At 49.9% G+C, this 17632-nt stretch overlaps 1 protein-coding gene across 2 annotated transcripts in view; it reads left to right on the plus strand.

Moving 5' to 3' along the window:
• Positions 1 to 839: 839 nt before the first annotated feature.
• Positions 840 to 17632, plus strand: part of HIP1 (huntingtin interacting protein 1) — a 204995-nt gene continuing 188202 nt past the window's right edge. The window contains exon 1 of one of the 2 annotated variants that reach the window (XM_063813768.1): positions 840 to 1042. Coding sequence is in view for 1 of the 2 variants with exons in the window: in NM_001428067.1 (NP_001414996.1) it covers positions 923 to 1042 (120 nt within the window). In the remaining variant the exon portion in view is untranslated. 2 annotated transcript variants of the gene reach the window in all.

Raw genomic sequence — 17632 nt, forward strand, 5'->3', positions numbered from 1 at the left:
CTCAGAGCCTAAGATAAACCGAAAGTGTCTACAGGGCTTTCTACCAACAAATAAGCTCTGACGGGTTCCTTTGATGAGGTTTGGGAGGCAGGTCCCGGGAGGTGCCCGCGGACTCAGCCCCGAACTCCGGGACCTGGGCTCTGCGATCCTTGCAGAGGGCATGGGCAGGGGCAGAATGGAGAAGTGCAGGACGGGGAAGCCTGGGAGCTGGGTGGGGGCGGCCACCCATTGAGCCGGATCCGGCCAGGCGCCCACGCTGCGCCCCGCCCGCGGGGCTGCGCTTTCCCGGGCTGCGGCCGCAGAGCTGGTCAGTCCGGCGCTCCCGGGTCCCAGGCCCGGAAGGAGCTAACGGGCTATTCGCAGGCGGGCTGGGATTCCCCCGGGGGAGGCCCCACTGCCCGGCCCGCGTCTCCACGGGCCGTCGCGGGATAGCCCCCTGCAGGAGCGGGCAGGGTAGTGGGCGGCGCTTGGCGGAGGGCAGCACGCTCGGGGCGCGCGGGGACCGCGGCCGAGGGGAGGAGAGGCCGGCGCGCGGGCGGGGGCGGGGCGAGCGAGGGCATATCAGGGCAGCCCGCCCAGGCCACGCCCCATCCAGGCCTCGCCCCGTCCGCACACCGCCCCGGCCCTGCCTAGAACGGCGGGACCACGGTGACTGACAGGACTCCAGACCAGTCACCACGCGTCTCGAGGCCCCGAGAGGCTAGTCGGGGCCGAGCCAGCGGAGGGGCTCCTGAAGGGGCGGGGGCGGGCGGGGAAGCCTTTCGGCGAGGGGCGGGGTCTCGGGAAGACTGGCAGAACTCACAGCCAATGGCAGGGGGGAGCCGTCCCGTTAGCACCGGATCCCCGCGGGTAGGGCGGGGCGGGCGGCGCCGTGGGGATCCCGGGGCAGCCGAGGGCCCCTGACTCGGCTCCTCGCGGCGACATGGATCGGATGGCCAGCTCCATGAAGCAGGTGCCCAACCCACTGCCCAAGGTGCTGAGCCGGCGCGGGGTCGGCGCTGGGCTGGAGGCGGCGGAGCGCGAGAGCTTCGAGCGGACTCAGGTGAGGACGGGGGACTCCGGGGCATCCCTGGGGCACCCTGAGGGACGCGGTGTCCGGGAGGGGCTTTGAAGGGAGTAGGAGTCTTGCAGGCCCCAGTTGAAGACGGGGCGAGGGTGTAGTGAGCGGGGGCATTGACGTGCAGATCTGGGCGATCCCAGGAAGGTCGGGGACCCCAGGGTACCCCAGCTGGCCTGGGGAGAAGGGCAGAGGCGGGCTCGGAGGAGATGGCAGGATGCGTGGCCAAGAGGAGCCTGATCGGCTGGGTACCGGGCAGGAGTCCCAAGATGAGGTGAGAGGGGAAGGAACTGAAAAGGGGCGGAATGGAAGGGTTGCCCCTAAACAAGGGAAGCGCACGGGAGCCACTTGGAGGCTCAAGTGTGGGGGCGGAGAGTGGGGGCGCCGGGCTGGGAATGTGAAGGGTGAGGGGACCTCTCTTCCCCTCCGATCACTTCTTGGTTGCATTGACATCCCTTCCCACCCCCCACCCCTTAGCATCCCCCTTTCTCGATGCCTCTTGCTTGGCTCTGGCCAGCCCCAGCTGTCAGCTCTGAGGCCGGGCGGAAGGGGTCGGAGCAGGGAAAAGGAATGTAGGAAATGCAAAGTGTGGCCACTTTGTGGAAAAATTACTTTGGGGGCTAAAGTGGAGACCATGGTGCCCCTGAGCCCTGACTTGGGGTCTTGGTTTTATCCCCCAAGATGTGCCTGACAGCTAATAGGCAGACTGCCCTATTTGTCCTGCCTGACCAGGGCTTGGGGCCAAAATTCCTCAGTGTCATCAACAAAAAGCCACAATCCATTTTTATCTCCGAGTTTTTAATGCCTGGTGTATTGATTGGGCTGAATTAAGCTGACATGTTGTTGGTGTTCATCAGTTCATTTGTATGTAAAATCCATTTCAAAGAGTACAACGCTTCTTTTAATCCCAGTGCCAATGCTGGAGGGGCAGATTTCTTCTACACTCTTGTGCTCAGAGTGGAACCTTTGAAGATCCATTTGGGTCTCCCTCTCCAGAGGCTGGTCCCCTGATGTGTTATGCGAGGAATACTTCCCCCAAACACAGTTGGAGGGAAAGGGCTTTGGGATTTTAGTTAGAAAAGACAGTGAGAATCTGACTGAAGGTTCTGTATATGGAATCTTTCAAAGAATAGAGCTTTTGGCCGGGCGCGGTACCTCACACCTGTAATCCCAGCACTTTGGGAGGCCGAGGCGCGTGGATCACCTGACGTCAGGAGTTTGAGACCAGCCTGGCCAACATGGTGAAACCCTGTCTCTACTAAAAATACAAAAAATTAGCTGGGCGTGGTTGCAGACGCTTGTAATCCCAGCTACTTGGGAGGCTGAGGCCAGAAGAATTGCTTGAATCTGGGAGGTGAAGGTTGCAGTGAGCCGAGATGGCGCCACTGCACTCCAGCCTGGGCAACAAGAGCGAAACTCCGTCTCAAAATAATAATAATAAAAAAGAATAAAGCTTTTCACCCCCAGAGGACTTCATCCCCTCTTCTTATTCTGAAAACCTTTGGCCCCCCACCTGGGCAACATAGTGCGACCCTGTCTCTACAAAAAATAAAAAAATTAGGCTGGGTGCATTAGCTTACACCTGTAATCCCCATACTTTGGGAGGCCAAGGTGGGAGGATCACTTGATCCCAGGAGTTCGATACCTGCCTGGACAACACACTGAGATCCCGCCTCTATTTTGAAAAAATTTTAAAATTATCCTCGTGTGGTGGCATACACCTATAGTCCCAGCTGTTTGAGAGGCTGAGGCATGAGGGTCACTTGAGCCAGGAGGCTGAGGCTGCAGTGGGCTATGATCGTGCCACTGCACTCCAGCCTGGGTGACAGAGTGAGACGCTATCTCTACAAAAAAGTGAAAAAAAGAAAGAAAACCGTGTGCAGGTGTGTCTGGATGGTGTGAAGCAGTGGGACCCTGTCTCTACAAAAAAAAAAAAAGAAAAAGAAAAAAAGAAAGTGCCTCCATGCAGGTGTGTCTGGATGGTGTGAAGCAGGGAGTCTTCTCTACCTGGTTATCCTACCCCAGGAGGGAAGTGGGAAATGGTCATTTCACTTCTGCCTCCCAGGATCCAGCTAGGTTTGAGGCTTGTTCTCTGGTTTCATGGACCCGACCCCTGAAAAGAAGGAAGTTTTCCATTGGTCTTGGATGTTAGTGCCTCTGCTAGCTGCCTAGTTACATGAGGCTTCTTGCTCCATGAAACAGTGTGTATATTCCTTTTATTTTTATATTTTCATAGAGATGGGGGTCTCACTGTGTTGCCCGGACTGGTCTCAAACTCCTGGCGTCAAGTGATTCTCCTGCTTCTGCCTCCCAAAGTGCTGGGACTACAGGCATGAGCCATGGCACCCAGCCCTATTTTTTTTTTAATAAATGAAATAAGAAAATAAATAGATATTATTTTTTAACAACCCGTTCCTTCTAGAGTCTCAAATAAGTAAAAACTAGAGCAATAGAGAAATATGCCTAAGACTTTGACCCATAATAGTGATAGAAATTAGGTTTGTGAAAGTTTCCACCCGTGAGTGGTATGTTTCCCTGCTATCCAGGGACGGCCCAACAGGAGAGTCTAGGTCAGTGTTTTCTGGTGTTTTACATTCTGTGGGACATTTGTGATTGGCCAGATTTGACTTGGGTGGGGTGGGTGGGGATGAAGTAGAGTGGAGCAGAAAAAGAGAATTTTTCTGATGTTGAAACTCTTATTTTTAACTTTTTTTTTTTTTTTTGAGACGGAGGTCTCACTGTGTTTTCCCAGGCTGGTCTTGAACTAGCCTCAAGCGATCTTCCCACCTCAGCCTCCCAAAGTGCTGGGATTTCAGGTGTGAGCCACTGCACCCAGCCTCTGGTGTTGAAACTCTTTAGGGGTGTAGGAGAGTAAAGAAAAAGAACCAGCCTGGACAACATAGTAAGACCCCATCTCTAAAAAAAATAAAATTAGCTGGTTGTGGTATCACGTGCCTGTTGTCCCAGTAACTTTGGAGGTTGAGGTGGGAGGATTGCTTGAGCCCGGGAGGCAGAGGTTGCAGTGAGCAAAGATTGTGCCACTGCATTCCAGCCTGGGCAACAGAGTGAGACCCCATCTCAAATTAAAAAAAAAAGGAAAAGAAAAGAAAAGAGAACAGCCCTAAACCCAACGTTAGTCAATCTGCAAAAAAATTATTTTGTTTAATGACTACCTATCAAATGTATTATGAGGTTGCAGAGCTTGGTAAGCAAAGGGAAAAAAGGGGAAGAATGTATTATGAGATATAAAAAATGAATTAGAAAAAATTTAATGAGTTAGGAGACCATGAGAATCAGCCAAGGTATAATAATAACTAACTAATTATTGTGTTTGGCAGTATTCTAAGGACATCATTGTATTACCTTTTTAAATCTTGACAAGGACGGATGAGGTGGGTATCAGCCACATTTTACTCTCAGGACGATTGAGGCACAGAGAGGTTAAGTAACTCACCAGAAGTCACACAGCTGGAAGCGGTCTCAACCTTTACCCACTGCCTCAGGCAGCCTCTGAGTACTGAGCAGATGCTGGCATTGGAGTTAGAAGGCATTTGAGGCTTACAGCTGGGCATGTATATGGGCCTTCTGGTCTCTGGGAAGTTGTCTAACCTTTCTAAGCCTCGGTTTCCTTATTGTCAAATAAACATAATACTTACCTGGCTGATTTATTGTGGGGATTCAATTAAGCCCAATATGCCTGAAGGCATTTTGTAAACTGTGGAGCACTAGTTCAGTGATTATTGTTATAATCTGACTGGGGAGACGAACCCGAGACAGCAGAAGTGTGAGCAATCAAGCAGGCTGTGATTAACTCTTCCTTAGAGGGATAGATGTGGTACTAGGTAATGGGATAATTACCAAGAGCACGTGGATAAAGCACAGGCTTTGGGGTTGGGAGCCCTCCCTGAGGACTGAAGCACATCTTGTAGCATGAGTTAGTGCTTGCTGGGTGGAGGAGGGGATGGGGCATTCCAGTGACGGAGGAAGATAAATAAAGAGACATCTAGACTAGGCAGATAAACTTCCCAGCGGGTGCAGTGGAGACTTATTGGCTGGGGTAGACAGAGAGGCAAAATTGGCCACTCCCTCCTCTGAACTATAGCAGGGCTGGTGACCTCTCCTAGTTCCTGTGACCTTGTGCTGGCATCATTTCTCTCTGTGGCCCCCATTGAACACTGAGCTTATTGAGGACAGGTCTGTGTCTTGCTCTTGCCTGCATCCTGAAGCTCATGGTTAGTGGTGAATGGGGTCAGCAAGGGAACCCTGGGCCTAGGTGGGTAGTTCAGCCCTGGGCCACAGGATATATTAATAATTACTTTATTTATTTTTATGTAAGAGATGGTCTCGCTCTATTGTCCAGTCTGGAGTGCAGTGGCACAATCATAGCTCAGTTTTGCCTCGGACTCCTGGGCTCAAGTGATCCTCCTGTCTTAGCCTCCTGAGTGCTGGGACTACAGGAGCATGCCACCATGCTTAGCTGATCTTTAAAATTTATTTATTTATTTATTTATTTATTTATTTATTTATTTATTTGAGACAGAGTCTCACTCTGTTGCTCAGGCTGGAGTGCAGTGGCGCCATCTCGGTTCACTACAACCTTTGCCTCCTGGGTTCAAGTGATTCTCCTGCCTCGGCCTCTCGAGTAGCTGGGATTACAGGTGAGCGCCACCACGCCCGGCTAATTTTTTGTATTTTTAGTAGAGACAGGGTCTCACTTGTTGACCAGGCTGGCCTCAAACTCCTGACCTCAGGTGAGCCGCCTGCCTCAGCCTCCCAAAGTGCTGGGATTACAGGTATAAGCCATCGTTCCTGGCCTAGAATTTTTTTTTTACAGATGGGGTCTTGCTGTATTGCCCAGGCTGGTCTTGAACTCCTGGGCTCAAGCAGTCCTCCCGCCTTGGCTTCCCAAAGTGTTGGGATTACAGGTGTGAGCCGCCGTGCCCGGCCTATAATTACTTGTTTTCTTATAATGCTCCAGGGTCGCTGTTGGTCTAGCCTTGCCTCCCGCATACCCAGTCTAGAGCCTGGCCACATGCCCATCAAAAGACTCTCACTGCTCTGCCTGCCTTCTTCTGTCCTGGCGTCTATACCCTCAGACCAGCCTTGCATACCTACTCCTGCCAGCCTCCTCCAGGAAGCCTTGCCTCCTCAACTCTCCCGCACCATCCTCACATTTTACCTGGCCACTGTCACTGCCAGAGTAGGCACCACTGACCTGCCTCATGGCCCAGCCACTGCACCCATCTCCAACCAGACCCTTGGTGTGTTCCCCACCCAATCCATCACAAGCCACCTTCAAGCTTTAGGGAAGTGAAAAGTACTGCCTGCCCTCAAAAAAAAAAAAAAAGAAAAGAAAAGAAAGGAAAAGAAAACCCAGCCGTAATAAGGAGACCTTATCAGGAGTACTTTACAGTTTATAAAGCATGTTTCTAGCCATCATTGGGACCACACGATGGTCAGTCATTATCATTTTCATTTTATGGATGAGGACATCGTGACTCAAAGAGCTTGGTAACGTGCCCAGGGTCATCCCATGGGTGAGTGGAAGGGCCAGAATTCAAAACCAGGACTCTAGGTTCCAAGTGTCAGGCCCGTTCGACCACACTGTCCTCCCACCAGCCAAGAGGGCAATTCTGGAATCAGCCAGGAGGGCTGTCAATCACAGGACAAATAAAATAGTCTGTTTTTACTTAGCTGGAAAATGGTTTTCTCCATGGTTTGTTTATTTCTTCAACATCCGTTTAGTGAGCACATACCGTGGAGGAGACACAGAGATGAGTACGATAAAGAGACTGGCTCTGGGGGGCTCGTGAGTCAGCAGGGAGGCAGACTGGCCACTGTGGGGCTCCTGGACAAGCCTTGGGGCTCTGATGTGGTCAGGCCCCGAAACACCAGCATCACCAGGGCCATTAGGATGTCGGGCACCACCCAGAACTACTGAATCAGGACTTGTTGTGTTCACCACAGCCCTGGGTACTCTGTGTACGCTGATGTTTGAGCAACAGTGCTCTGTAGTAGGTGAGTTCTGGGATTAGAGGAAAAGACACGGAGTGGGGAACAAACCTTTAGAGAGTCAAAATCTCTTTGGGTGAGCCGGGCGCAGTGGCTCATGTTTATCATCCCAGCACTTTGGGAGGCTGAGGCGGGAGGATGGCTTGAGCCCAGGAGTTCGAGACCAGCCTGGGCAACATAGCGAGACCCTGTCTCTACAAAAAAATCAAATCAAATCAAATAATTAGCTGGGCATGGTGGTGCTGCCTGTAGTCCCAGCTACTCGGCAGGCAGAGGCAGGACGATTGTTTAAGCCCAGGAAGTTGAGGCTGCAGTGAGCCGTGATCACACCACTGCACTCCAGACTGGGTGACAGAGCCAGACCCTGTAAAAGGAAAAACAACACAAAAAAAGCCAGAAACAAACAAAAAAAATCGGTGGATGGCGCATACGTCAGAGCAAAGGATCTTAATGCATCCTGCGTTGAGAAGAGCCTTAGATCCTAGAGAGAAAGAGATAGAAACAAATATTTATTGAGGGCCTGCTGGGTACCAGGAACATGCTGGGTGATTTATATCTATGATTTCATTTTAATAGCTCAGGCTCAGAGAGGCTAAGTGACTTGTCCAAGGTCACACAGCGAGTGAACCGAGAAGCCAGGACTTCACAACCAAATGGCAAAGTCCTTTTTTTCATGTTTATGTTGGGGGTACTTCTGCCCTCTTGCTCATGATCTTAAGCAGATGCTCAGCCTTAGTTCAGCAGCTAAAAAATTTTAGGGCTGGGCTAGAAGGATCTGCGGTTCTCAACCCTGGCTGGAGAGCTCTTTAAAAAAATAAAATACTGTTTCTCTGGGCCCCCTGCATAAGGATTCTGTCTCATTGGTATGGGGTGATCATTGACATTTTGTAAAGTCCCAGGTGGTTCTCATGTGCAATCAAGATGGTGACCATGGGTCCTGATGGGTTCCCACACCCCTGGCACCCCACGGACTTTGGGTGGCTCAGTTGGTTCTGGTTATACTCAGAAAACCAAGATGGCCCTAAGCCTGCTTCCTGCAGGTAAGAAGCATCTGTGTCAGGTTTGTTCTTTAGGAATGCAAATGCTCAGAGCCAGGCTGTGTAGCACCCTGAGCCTTGAACCTGGCGCCCCACCCCTTCTGCTTGTGGAGCAGGTGCACAAAGAAGTCACACCTTGCCTGAAGTCTGAGCAGGTGCCTTCTTGCAAGGAGAGCTGCTCGTGAACCCCATTTTTCCATTTACTTGACAATCAGAGCTGGCGTTTTTTGTTTTTTTTTTTTGAGTTGGAGTCTCACTCTGTCACCCAGGCTGGAGTGCAATGGCGCCCTCTCGGCTCACTACAACATGTGACTCCTGGGTTCAAGTGGTTCTCTCACCTCAGCTTCAGGAGTAGCTGGGATTATAGGCGTGCGCCACCATGCCCAGCTAATTTTTGTATTTTTAGTAGAGACGGGGTTTCATCATGTTGGCCAGGCTGGTCTCTAACTCCTGACCTCAAGTGATCCGCCCACCTTGGCCTCCCAAAGTGCTGGGATTACAGGCGGGAGCAACTGCGCCTGGCCCAGAACTGGCTTCTTAAACTTCTGTGCCCTTCTATCTCCCCAACCTTGCTCCTTTAGTGGGTATTGAAAACTTAAGAAGGAAGTTAAGAGCTTTCTTTTGGTCCCTGGTTTTGTACTGTCCTGAGTTTCTTCCCAGTGATGGTAATGGTAATCGTCAACATTTACTGACCAGGCATGGTGGCTCATGCCTGTAATCCTGGCACTTTGGGAGGCTGAGGCGGGCGGATCACTTGAGGCCAGGAGTTCAAGACCATCCTGGCCAACACGGTGAAACCCATTCTCTACTAAAAATACAAAAATTAGCTGGGCGTGGTGGTGCGTGCCTGTAATCCCAGCTACTCGGGAGGCTGAAGCAGGAGGATCGCTTGAACCCGGAAAGTGGGGAGGTTGCATTGAGCCGAGATCACACCACTGCACTCCAGCCTGGGCAACAGAGCAAGACCTTGTCTCAAAAAAAAAAAAAAAAAATTACTGCCCACATACTGTGTGCAAATGGTAAAGGCCTTACACGAGCCACCCTTTTCGATCCTTGCAACACATGTATGAATTATAATTCCTATTTTAGGCTGCACACGGTGGCTCACACTTGTAATCCCAGCACTTTGGGAGGCCGAGGCGGGTGGATCACCTGAGGTCAGGTGTTCAAGACCAGCCTGACCAACATGGAGAAACCCTGTCTCTGGTAAAAATACAAAATTGGCTGGGCGTGGTGGCGTGCGCCTGTAATCCCAGCTACTCGGGAGGCTGAGGCACGAGAATCACTTGAACTCGGGAGGCAGAGGTTGCAGTGAACCGAGATCGCGCCATTGCACTCCAGCCTGGGCAACAAGAGCGAAACTCCGTCTCAAAAAAAAAAAAAAATCCTATTTTACAGAGGAGGAAATTGAGGCTTTCAGGGGTTGATAGCTATGCTCTCTGTTTGTCCTTCTGTCACTGCCTGGCACCCTCTGCTCTCTTCCTCCTTATGCTTGGGGTCCCCAAGGCGTTGTCCTCACCCCACTTCTCTTTTACCTCCTGTCCACTTCCTTTGCCCTCACCTCTGTCTGATGTTTTCTGTTCTCACTTCTGTGGCACTGACTCCCCACATCTCCCTCCTGACTTCCCAGCCTGAGTGACCACTTCCCACTGGACAACTGTACCCCCTCGGGTGGCCCCATGGCAGGACAATGGTCCCCACCTTCTCTCTGGTGTCAGTTCTGAGCCCTCCCTCCTTCCTGCCCTCATAGCCGCATTCTGTTGAGTGCGCCTGTGAGACTTGTCTCACCCATTCATCCTGTGAATCTTGCATTTCCTGCTCTTATTACATCTTGCCTGGATTTTTGTCATCTCATCCTGCCTGCCCTCTAAATCACCTGTTCTGGACAGTGTCCCTCAAATCCAACACTGATTTTTGTTTGTTTGTTTTGTTTTGAGACAGAGTATCGCTCTTGTCAACCAGGCTGGAGTGCAGTAGCGCGATCTCGGCTCACTGCAACCTCTGCCTCCTGGGTTCAAGCTATTCTCCTGCCTCAGCCTCCTGAGTAGCTGGGATTACAGGCGCCCGCCACCATGCCCAGCTCATTTTTGTACTTTTAGAAGAGACTAGGTTTTGCCATGTTAGCCAGGCTGGTCTCGAACTCCTGACCTCAGGTGATCTGCCCACCTCGGCCTCCCAAAGTACTGGGAATACAGGCGTGAGCCATTGCGCCCGGCTGCTTTTTTGTTTTTTAAAATATAGAGTCTTGCTGTGTTGCCCAGGCTGGAATGCAGTGATGCAATCATAGCTCACTGCAGCCTCGAATTCCTGGGCTCAAGTGATTCTCCCACCTCAGCCTCCTGAGCAGCTGGGACTACAGGTATGTGCTGCCACACCCAGCTAATTAATTTTTTTTTTTTTTTGCAGAGACAAGATCTCACTACGTTGCCCAGGCTTGTCTCAAACTCCTGGCCTGAAGCGATCCTCCCGCCTCAGCCTCCCAAATTGTTGGGATTATTGAGTCACTGCCCCTGGCCCAACAATGCTGCTTCTTTTTTTTTTTTTTCCTGTTCTAGTTTCTTATTTTTATTCACTTGTTAGAATTTTGGGTTTTTTTTTCTTCTGTTTCCTCTACACTTTTTTTTCTCAACTTTTAAGTTCAGATGGTACATGCGCAGGCTTGTTACATGGGTAAACTGCATGTCGCTGAGTTTTGGGGTATGAATGATCCTGTCACCTAGGTAGTGAGCATAGTACCCCATAGGTAGTTTTTCACCCCACTTCCCCCCACCATACTCCCCCTTCACTGACAACTACTTTTATAACTGCCCTTTTTCAAAAACTTTTGCTGCCTCCTCCGAGACCCTGCCTGATATGGCACCGTCAGGGTCCCTGATCCCTGGTCCCTGGTCCCTGTCCTTTTTTTTTTTTTTTTTTTTTGAGACAGAGTCTCGCTGTGTCTCCCAGGCTGGAGTGCAGAGACCCCATCTCTGAAAAAGAAGATTAAAAAAAATAAAAATAAAGGGTTGGTGCTGCACGTTAAGAAGGATGGGGCGTGTCCCTATGGCCCAGGAGATCAGATTCCCTGCCCCACTTGGGCACTGAAAGGGTTCCGCCTCTGGCACTTCTGCAAGGCACTGATGAAGACTGTTTTCTGCTCCCCATTCATTGGCCCACTTATTCCACTACCTCAAGGCGAGGTGTGGCGGAGACCTGGGTGTGGCAGCGGGCACAGCCTTGTGCAGTGGGCTGGCGGCCAGCTCTCCTCCTGCATCAAGGAGGGTTGATGACCTGGAGAGATGCCCACCTGGGAAAGAGAACTTGTCAGCCCCACCTCCCGGCAGGGTGGTGGCTGTTTCCTGTTTTCCTGCCTGGGCAGCCAGGGAGGAGCTCTGTTCCCAGTGTGTGGGCAGGACTTGTGAGGGGAGAGGGACCGTGATTTAAGGTGTCTGCTGGCTCAGAGGAAGAGAGAATGGCATCTTTTCTTGGATCAGAAAGGTTGCTGCTGCTGCCTCTGCTAATACTGCCACAAGACAGCCCAGGAAGCCAGTGTGGCCTATGGCTTGTGTTTAACAACAACTAACACTATAGTTTAAAGGCGTGTTGACACATTACTCCTTTGAAGCCACAGAGCAAGCATGCAGTAGATGGTTGTGGTCAGTTTTCAAATACAGACACTGAGGCTCAGAGAGATTAAAAGACTTGTTTGAGAGCACTCTGGAAGTGGCAGAACTGAGGTTTGAACCTGGCTTGTCTGGCCCCAAATTTTATACTTTCTTTCTGTATCTCCCTTTAAAGCGGAAGCCGGGTCAGTGGCTTAGATATGTGTGACTTAGAAAAGGTACAGACATTTATTTTGCTAAGTTTTTTTTTTTTTTTTTTGAGATGGAGTCTCGCTTTGTCACCTAGGCTGGAATCCAGTGGTGTAATCTCAGCTCACTGCAACTTCCTGCTCCTGGATTCAAGCAATTCTCCCGTCTCAGCCTCCTGAATAGCTGGGACTACAGGCACATGCCACCATGCCCGGATAATTTTTCTATTTTTAGTAGAGACGGGGTTTCACCATGTTGCCCAGGCTAGTCTCGAACTCCTGACCTCAGGTGATCCACCCGCGTGGGCTTCCCAAAGTGCTGGTATTATAGGCGTGAGCCACTGCGCCCAGCCTTATTTTGCTAAGTCTTTTCCGGTTGACTTATTTGGACACTGAAAATTCCTCCCAGAAGAAAATATTTGCAACACACATAATTATCAAAGGGCCTATATCCAGAATATGTAAAAAATTTAAGAGAAACAAACAAAAAACTTAAAAAAAAAAAAAAAGAAAGAAAGAAAAGGCCAGGCACTGTGGCCCATGCCTGTAATCCTAGCACTTTGGGAGGCTGAGGTGGGCGGATCCCTTGAGCCCAGAAGTTCGAGACCAGCCTAAGCAACATGGTGAAAACCCGCCTGTACAAAAAATACAAAAACTTAGGTGTACATCTATAGTCCCAGCTACTTGGCCTAGGAGACTGATGCCAGGGACCTGGGGAGGTCAAGGCTGTAGTGAGCCATGATCACACCACTACACTCCAGCCTGGGTGACACAGTGAGACCTGTGTCTCAAAAACAAACAAAAAGACAAACTTAATTTAAAAAAAAATAAGCAGGAGATACTTAATGAAAGGGGATAAACAAATGGCCAATAAACTTATGAAATGGTGTGCAGCTTCATTAGCAATCAGGAAAATGCAAATTAACATTTAATAAGGTACTGGCCAGGCACAATGGCTCACACCTGTAATCTCAGCACTTTGGGAGGCTGAGGTGGGCAGATCACCCGAAGTCAGGAGTTCGAGACCAGCCTGGCCAACATGGTGAAACCCCATCTCTACTAAAAATATGAAAATTAGGCAGGCATGGTGGGGCATGCCTGTAATCCCAGCTATTTGGGAGGCGGAGGTTGCAGTGAACCGAGATGGAGATCGTGCCACTGCACTCCAGCCTGGTGGACAGAGCAAGACTCTGTCTACCAAAAAAAAAAAAAAAAGAAAAACATTTAATGAGATACCTCTACATGCCCATCAGGATGGCTGAAATTAAAAATATTAAAAAAAGAAAACTTGACAGTGCCAAGCATTGGCAAGGATGTGGGGTGATAAAAATGCCCGGCCAGGCATGGTGGCTCATGCCTGTAATCCCAGCACTTTTGGAGGCCAAGGTGAGCGGATCGCGAGGTCAAGAGTTCGAGATCAGCCTGGCTAACAAGGTGAAACCTTGTCTCTATTAAGAATACAAAAAATTAGCCAGGTGTGGTGGCATGTGCCTGTAGTCCCAGCTACTCTGGAATCTGAGGCAGGAGAATCGCTTGAACCCGGAAGGCAGAGGTTACAGTGAGCCAAGACCGAACCATTGCACTCCAGTCTGGGAGACAGAGCGAGACTCCGTCTCAAAGAAAAAAAAAATAAAAAATGCCCAGGCACTGCAGGTGGGACTGTAAACTGGGGCAACCACATTGGATAATGTCTAGTGTTATGCTAAAACTAAAGACAGGCATCCTCAGTAATTTAGCCATACCACTGCTAGTTATATACCCAACAGAAATGCAAGCACAGCTGGGCGCGGTGGCTCACGCCTGCAATCCTAGCAGTTTGTGATAACAAGGCAGGCAGATCATTTGAGGTCAGGAGTTCCAGACCAGCCTGGTCAACATGGTAAAACCGTGTCTCAACTAAACTACAAACAAACAAATGAACAAACAAACAAACAAAAACTGGGCAGGGTGGTGCATGCCTGTAATCCCAGCTACAGGGAGGCTGAGGCAGGAGAATTGCTTGAATCCGGGAGATGGAGATGCAGTGAGCCGAGATTGTGCCACTGCACTCCAGCCTGGGCAACAGAGTGAGACTCAGTCTCAAAAAAAAAAAAAAAAAATGCATAGCACATGCACCCACAGACATTTAGAAGAATATTCATAATCATATTTTATAATAGTCCCAACCTGCAAACACACCAAAAGCCCGTGAACAGTAGATGGATGTATACATAATATAGTCTTTCATCAGAATACTATACACCCATGAAAATAAACTTTAGTTACATTCAACAACACGGATGAACGCTGCAAACAGAATGTTGAGTGAAGAAAAAGGCAGACACAAAAGGACATTTTCTGTATACTTCAATTTGCTTGCTTAGATAGTAAAACTGTAAAGAAAAAAGGAAGTGATTCTCATAAAAGACCAGTAAAAGTTATCTTTGGGTGCAGGGGAGGTTGGTGATTGGGAGGGTGGGGAAAGGGAGTTTCTGAGACCCTCCCTTTCTAGCGTTCTGCTAGCCTCGGTAATGGTTTTTGATAATTCATTAAGCAATACGGTTTTGTGCAGTGTTCTTTATATTTCAAAATACAAACTTAAAAGAAAAAAACAAAAAACTCCTAGCTGGGCGTGGTGCCGCATGCCTGTAATCACAACACTTTGGGTGGCTGAGGCGAGAGGATCACTTGAGGCCAGGAGTTTGAGACCAGCATGGGCAACATAGTGAGACCCTGTCTCTACAAAAAAATTTTTTTAATTAGCCAGGTGTGGTGGTGCATGCCTGTATTCCCAGCTACCAGGAAGGCTGAGGTGGGAAGATCGCTTGAGCCCAAGTTGGAGGCTGCAGTGAGCTATGATGGCACCACTGTACTCCAGCCTGAGTGACAGAGTGAGACTCTGCCCCTAAAAATAACCAACACAACAGAACTCCCCCCACAGAGTCAGAGTAGGAGACAGTGTCTAAGAACCTGCCCCTTACCCTGTTGATGCATCCTTTGAGGTCTCTCTCAAATTCTGCCTCCCCTTGGAAGCATTCCTGATGCTGCCCTAGAATTGGGGAGCGTTTGATTTATGAACCACGCATCTGCAAGCAGCATCTTCCTAGAGCTGCTGTAACTTGCAGCCAGGAAATTGAGCCCTGTTGTTAGCCAGACTCAGAGTGTTGCTATTCCACATGCCCAAGTTGTGGCTTCCATTCATTCGTGTCTTGTGTCTACCTTCCTTACTGGCACACAGGCCCTAAATTTCTCATTCAACTTTTAGTATATTGCCCCAGCATCTAGCAGAGGGCTTTATCCCAGCTAAGGCTGAGGATGTCTGTTAAATAGAAAATAAATTAGTGGCGATGGCTAGGCATGGTGGCTCACGCCTGTAATCCCAGCACTTTGGGCAGTTTTTTAGGCTGGGTGCAGTGGCTCACATCTGTAATCCCAGCACTTTGGGAGGGCAAGGCGGGCAGATCACCTGAGGTCAGAAGTTGGAGACCAGCCTGGCCAACATGGCAAAACTCTGTCTCTACTAAAAATACAAAAATTAGCCAAGCATGGTGCCGGGTGCCTGTAATTGCAGCTACTCAGAAGGCTGAGGCAGGAGAATCGCTTGAACCCGGGAGGCAGAGGTTGCAGTGAGCTGAGATGGCACCGCTGCACTCCAGCCTGGCGACAGAGTGAGACTCAGCCTCAAAAAATAAAAATAGGCTGGGCGCGGTGGCTCACGCCTGTAATCCCAGCACTTTGGGAGGCCAAGGCGGATCACCTGAGGTCAGGAGTTCGAGACCAGTCTGGCCAACATGGTGAAACCCCGTCTCTACTAAAAATATGAAAATTAGCTGGGTGTGGTGGCTCACAACTGTAATCCCAACTACTCAGGAGGCTGAGGTGAGAGAATCGCTTGAGCCCCGGGGGCGGAGGTTGCAGTGAGCTGAGATTGCGCCACTGTACTCCAGCATGGGTGACAGAGCGAGACTCTGTCTCTCTTTCTCTCTCTCTCTCTCTCTATATAAATGATAATAATAATAAAAAAATTAGCCGGGCGCACTGACACACACCTATAGTCCCCGCTACTTGGGACGCTGAGGTGGGAGGATTGCAGAAGGACCTTCAGAACAGGAGGCCTTCTACATGGCAGAAGGGACTTTGCAAATGTAATTAAGGATCTTAAAGCAGGGAGGGTCTTGGATGATCCAGGTGGGCCCAGTCTAATCACATAGATCCTTAAAAGCAGAGCAACTTCTCTAGCTACAAGCACAAGGGAGTTTCCCAGCATGAGAAGGGTTTCATGCACAGCTGCTAACTCTGAGATGTGGGAGGACCAGAGGGAGGCCTCTAGGAGCTAAGGGTGGCCCCTGGCTGAGACCCAGCAAGGAGACGGGGACCTTGGGCCTGGCACTGCAAGATGTCGGATTCCACCAACAACCTGAATGAACTTGGAAGCAGATTTTCCCAGGCCCTCCAGGACAGAAGACAGGGCTGCTGATGCCCCAATTTTAGCCCAGTGAGACCTGTTGCATTCTCACCTACAGAACTGTAAGATAATAAATGGCTGGGTTTGTTTTTTGTTTTGTTTTTTGAGATGGAGTCTTGCTCTGTCGCCCAGGGTAGAGTGCAATGGCGCGATCTCGGCTCACTGCAACCTCCGCCTCCTGGGTTCAAGGGATTCTCCTGCCTCAGCCTCCTGAGTAATTGGGATTACAGGGACGCACCACCACATCCAGCTAATTTTTTGTATCTTTAGTAGAGATGGGGTGTCACCATGTTGGCCAGGCTGGTCTCGAACTCCTGACCTCATGATCTGCCCACCTCGGCCTCCCAATAAATGGCTGTTGTTTTAAGCTGCTGAGCCTGCAGTAATTTGTTACAACAGAGATAGAAAATGAATACAGGATAACAGGTAACTCCTGCTTCAGGGCAGGAGGCCTGATGGGTCCCATGTCTCGCTGCATAGACAGACAGGCCACCCTTTCAGACCTACAGGAATACTTGTCGTTTCATTGGTGCTTGTCGTGGCTGCGGATCAAACACTGGATTTCCACCCCTGGCACTCATGCACAGAAGTCTTATCCTGGAAAAACAATTCAGTAGCCTGTTCAAAACATTTTTTTTCCTGCTGAGCCATGGAGTTCTTTGTTGCAATTCCAAGTTTGGGGATCACAGATATAATTTACTTAACCTTAAAAAAAATTTTTTTTTATCAAGTGCTATGCTGTCTATTAGAAAAAGGAAAGTGGGAAATCCCAGTGCAACTGTAGGGTCATGATGGCATCTCTGCTGGAAAGAGAGCTTACAGCTAGGAAACGGAACGGGAAGTAAATAGGTGCTTCCCCCAGGGTAGGCCTGCCGCATCCGGATACTTACTCAGGCTCATGGTGGTGGTCTGGAATGTCCCAGCATTCTGGGTTTGGCTGCAGAGGAGCCAAGAGCTCCCAGAGCACTGGATTAGGAATTGGGAAGTCTTACTTCTCCAAGCTGTGGCTGTCTCTGATCTGCCTGGTCCCTGCCCACTATAACTATAGGTCTTCAGTCTGGCTCTGTAATGAGGGGTGTTGGATGAGATTGTCCCAGAGGCTTACAGACTTAGTGATTCTGTGAAAGTGCAGTTATTACTATTTTTTATTTTTATTTTTTTAGAGACAGGGTCTCACTATGTCGTCCAGGCTGGAGTGCAGTGGTGTAATTACGGTTCACTGCAGCCTCAAACTCCTGGGCTCCAGCAATCCTCCCACCTCAGCCTCGCAAGTAGCTGGGACTACACATGCA

The sequence above is a fragment of the Pan troglodytes genome, chromosome 6 (genome assembly GCF_028858775.2).
Source record: "Pan troglodytes isolate AG18354 chromosome 6, NHGRI_mPanTro3-v2.0_pri, whole genome shotgun sequence".
Classification (NCBI taxonomy): domain Eukaryota; kingdom Metazoa; phylum Chordata; class Mammalia; order Primates; family Hominidae; genus Pan; species Pan troglodytes.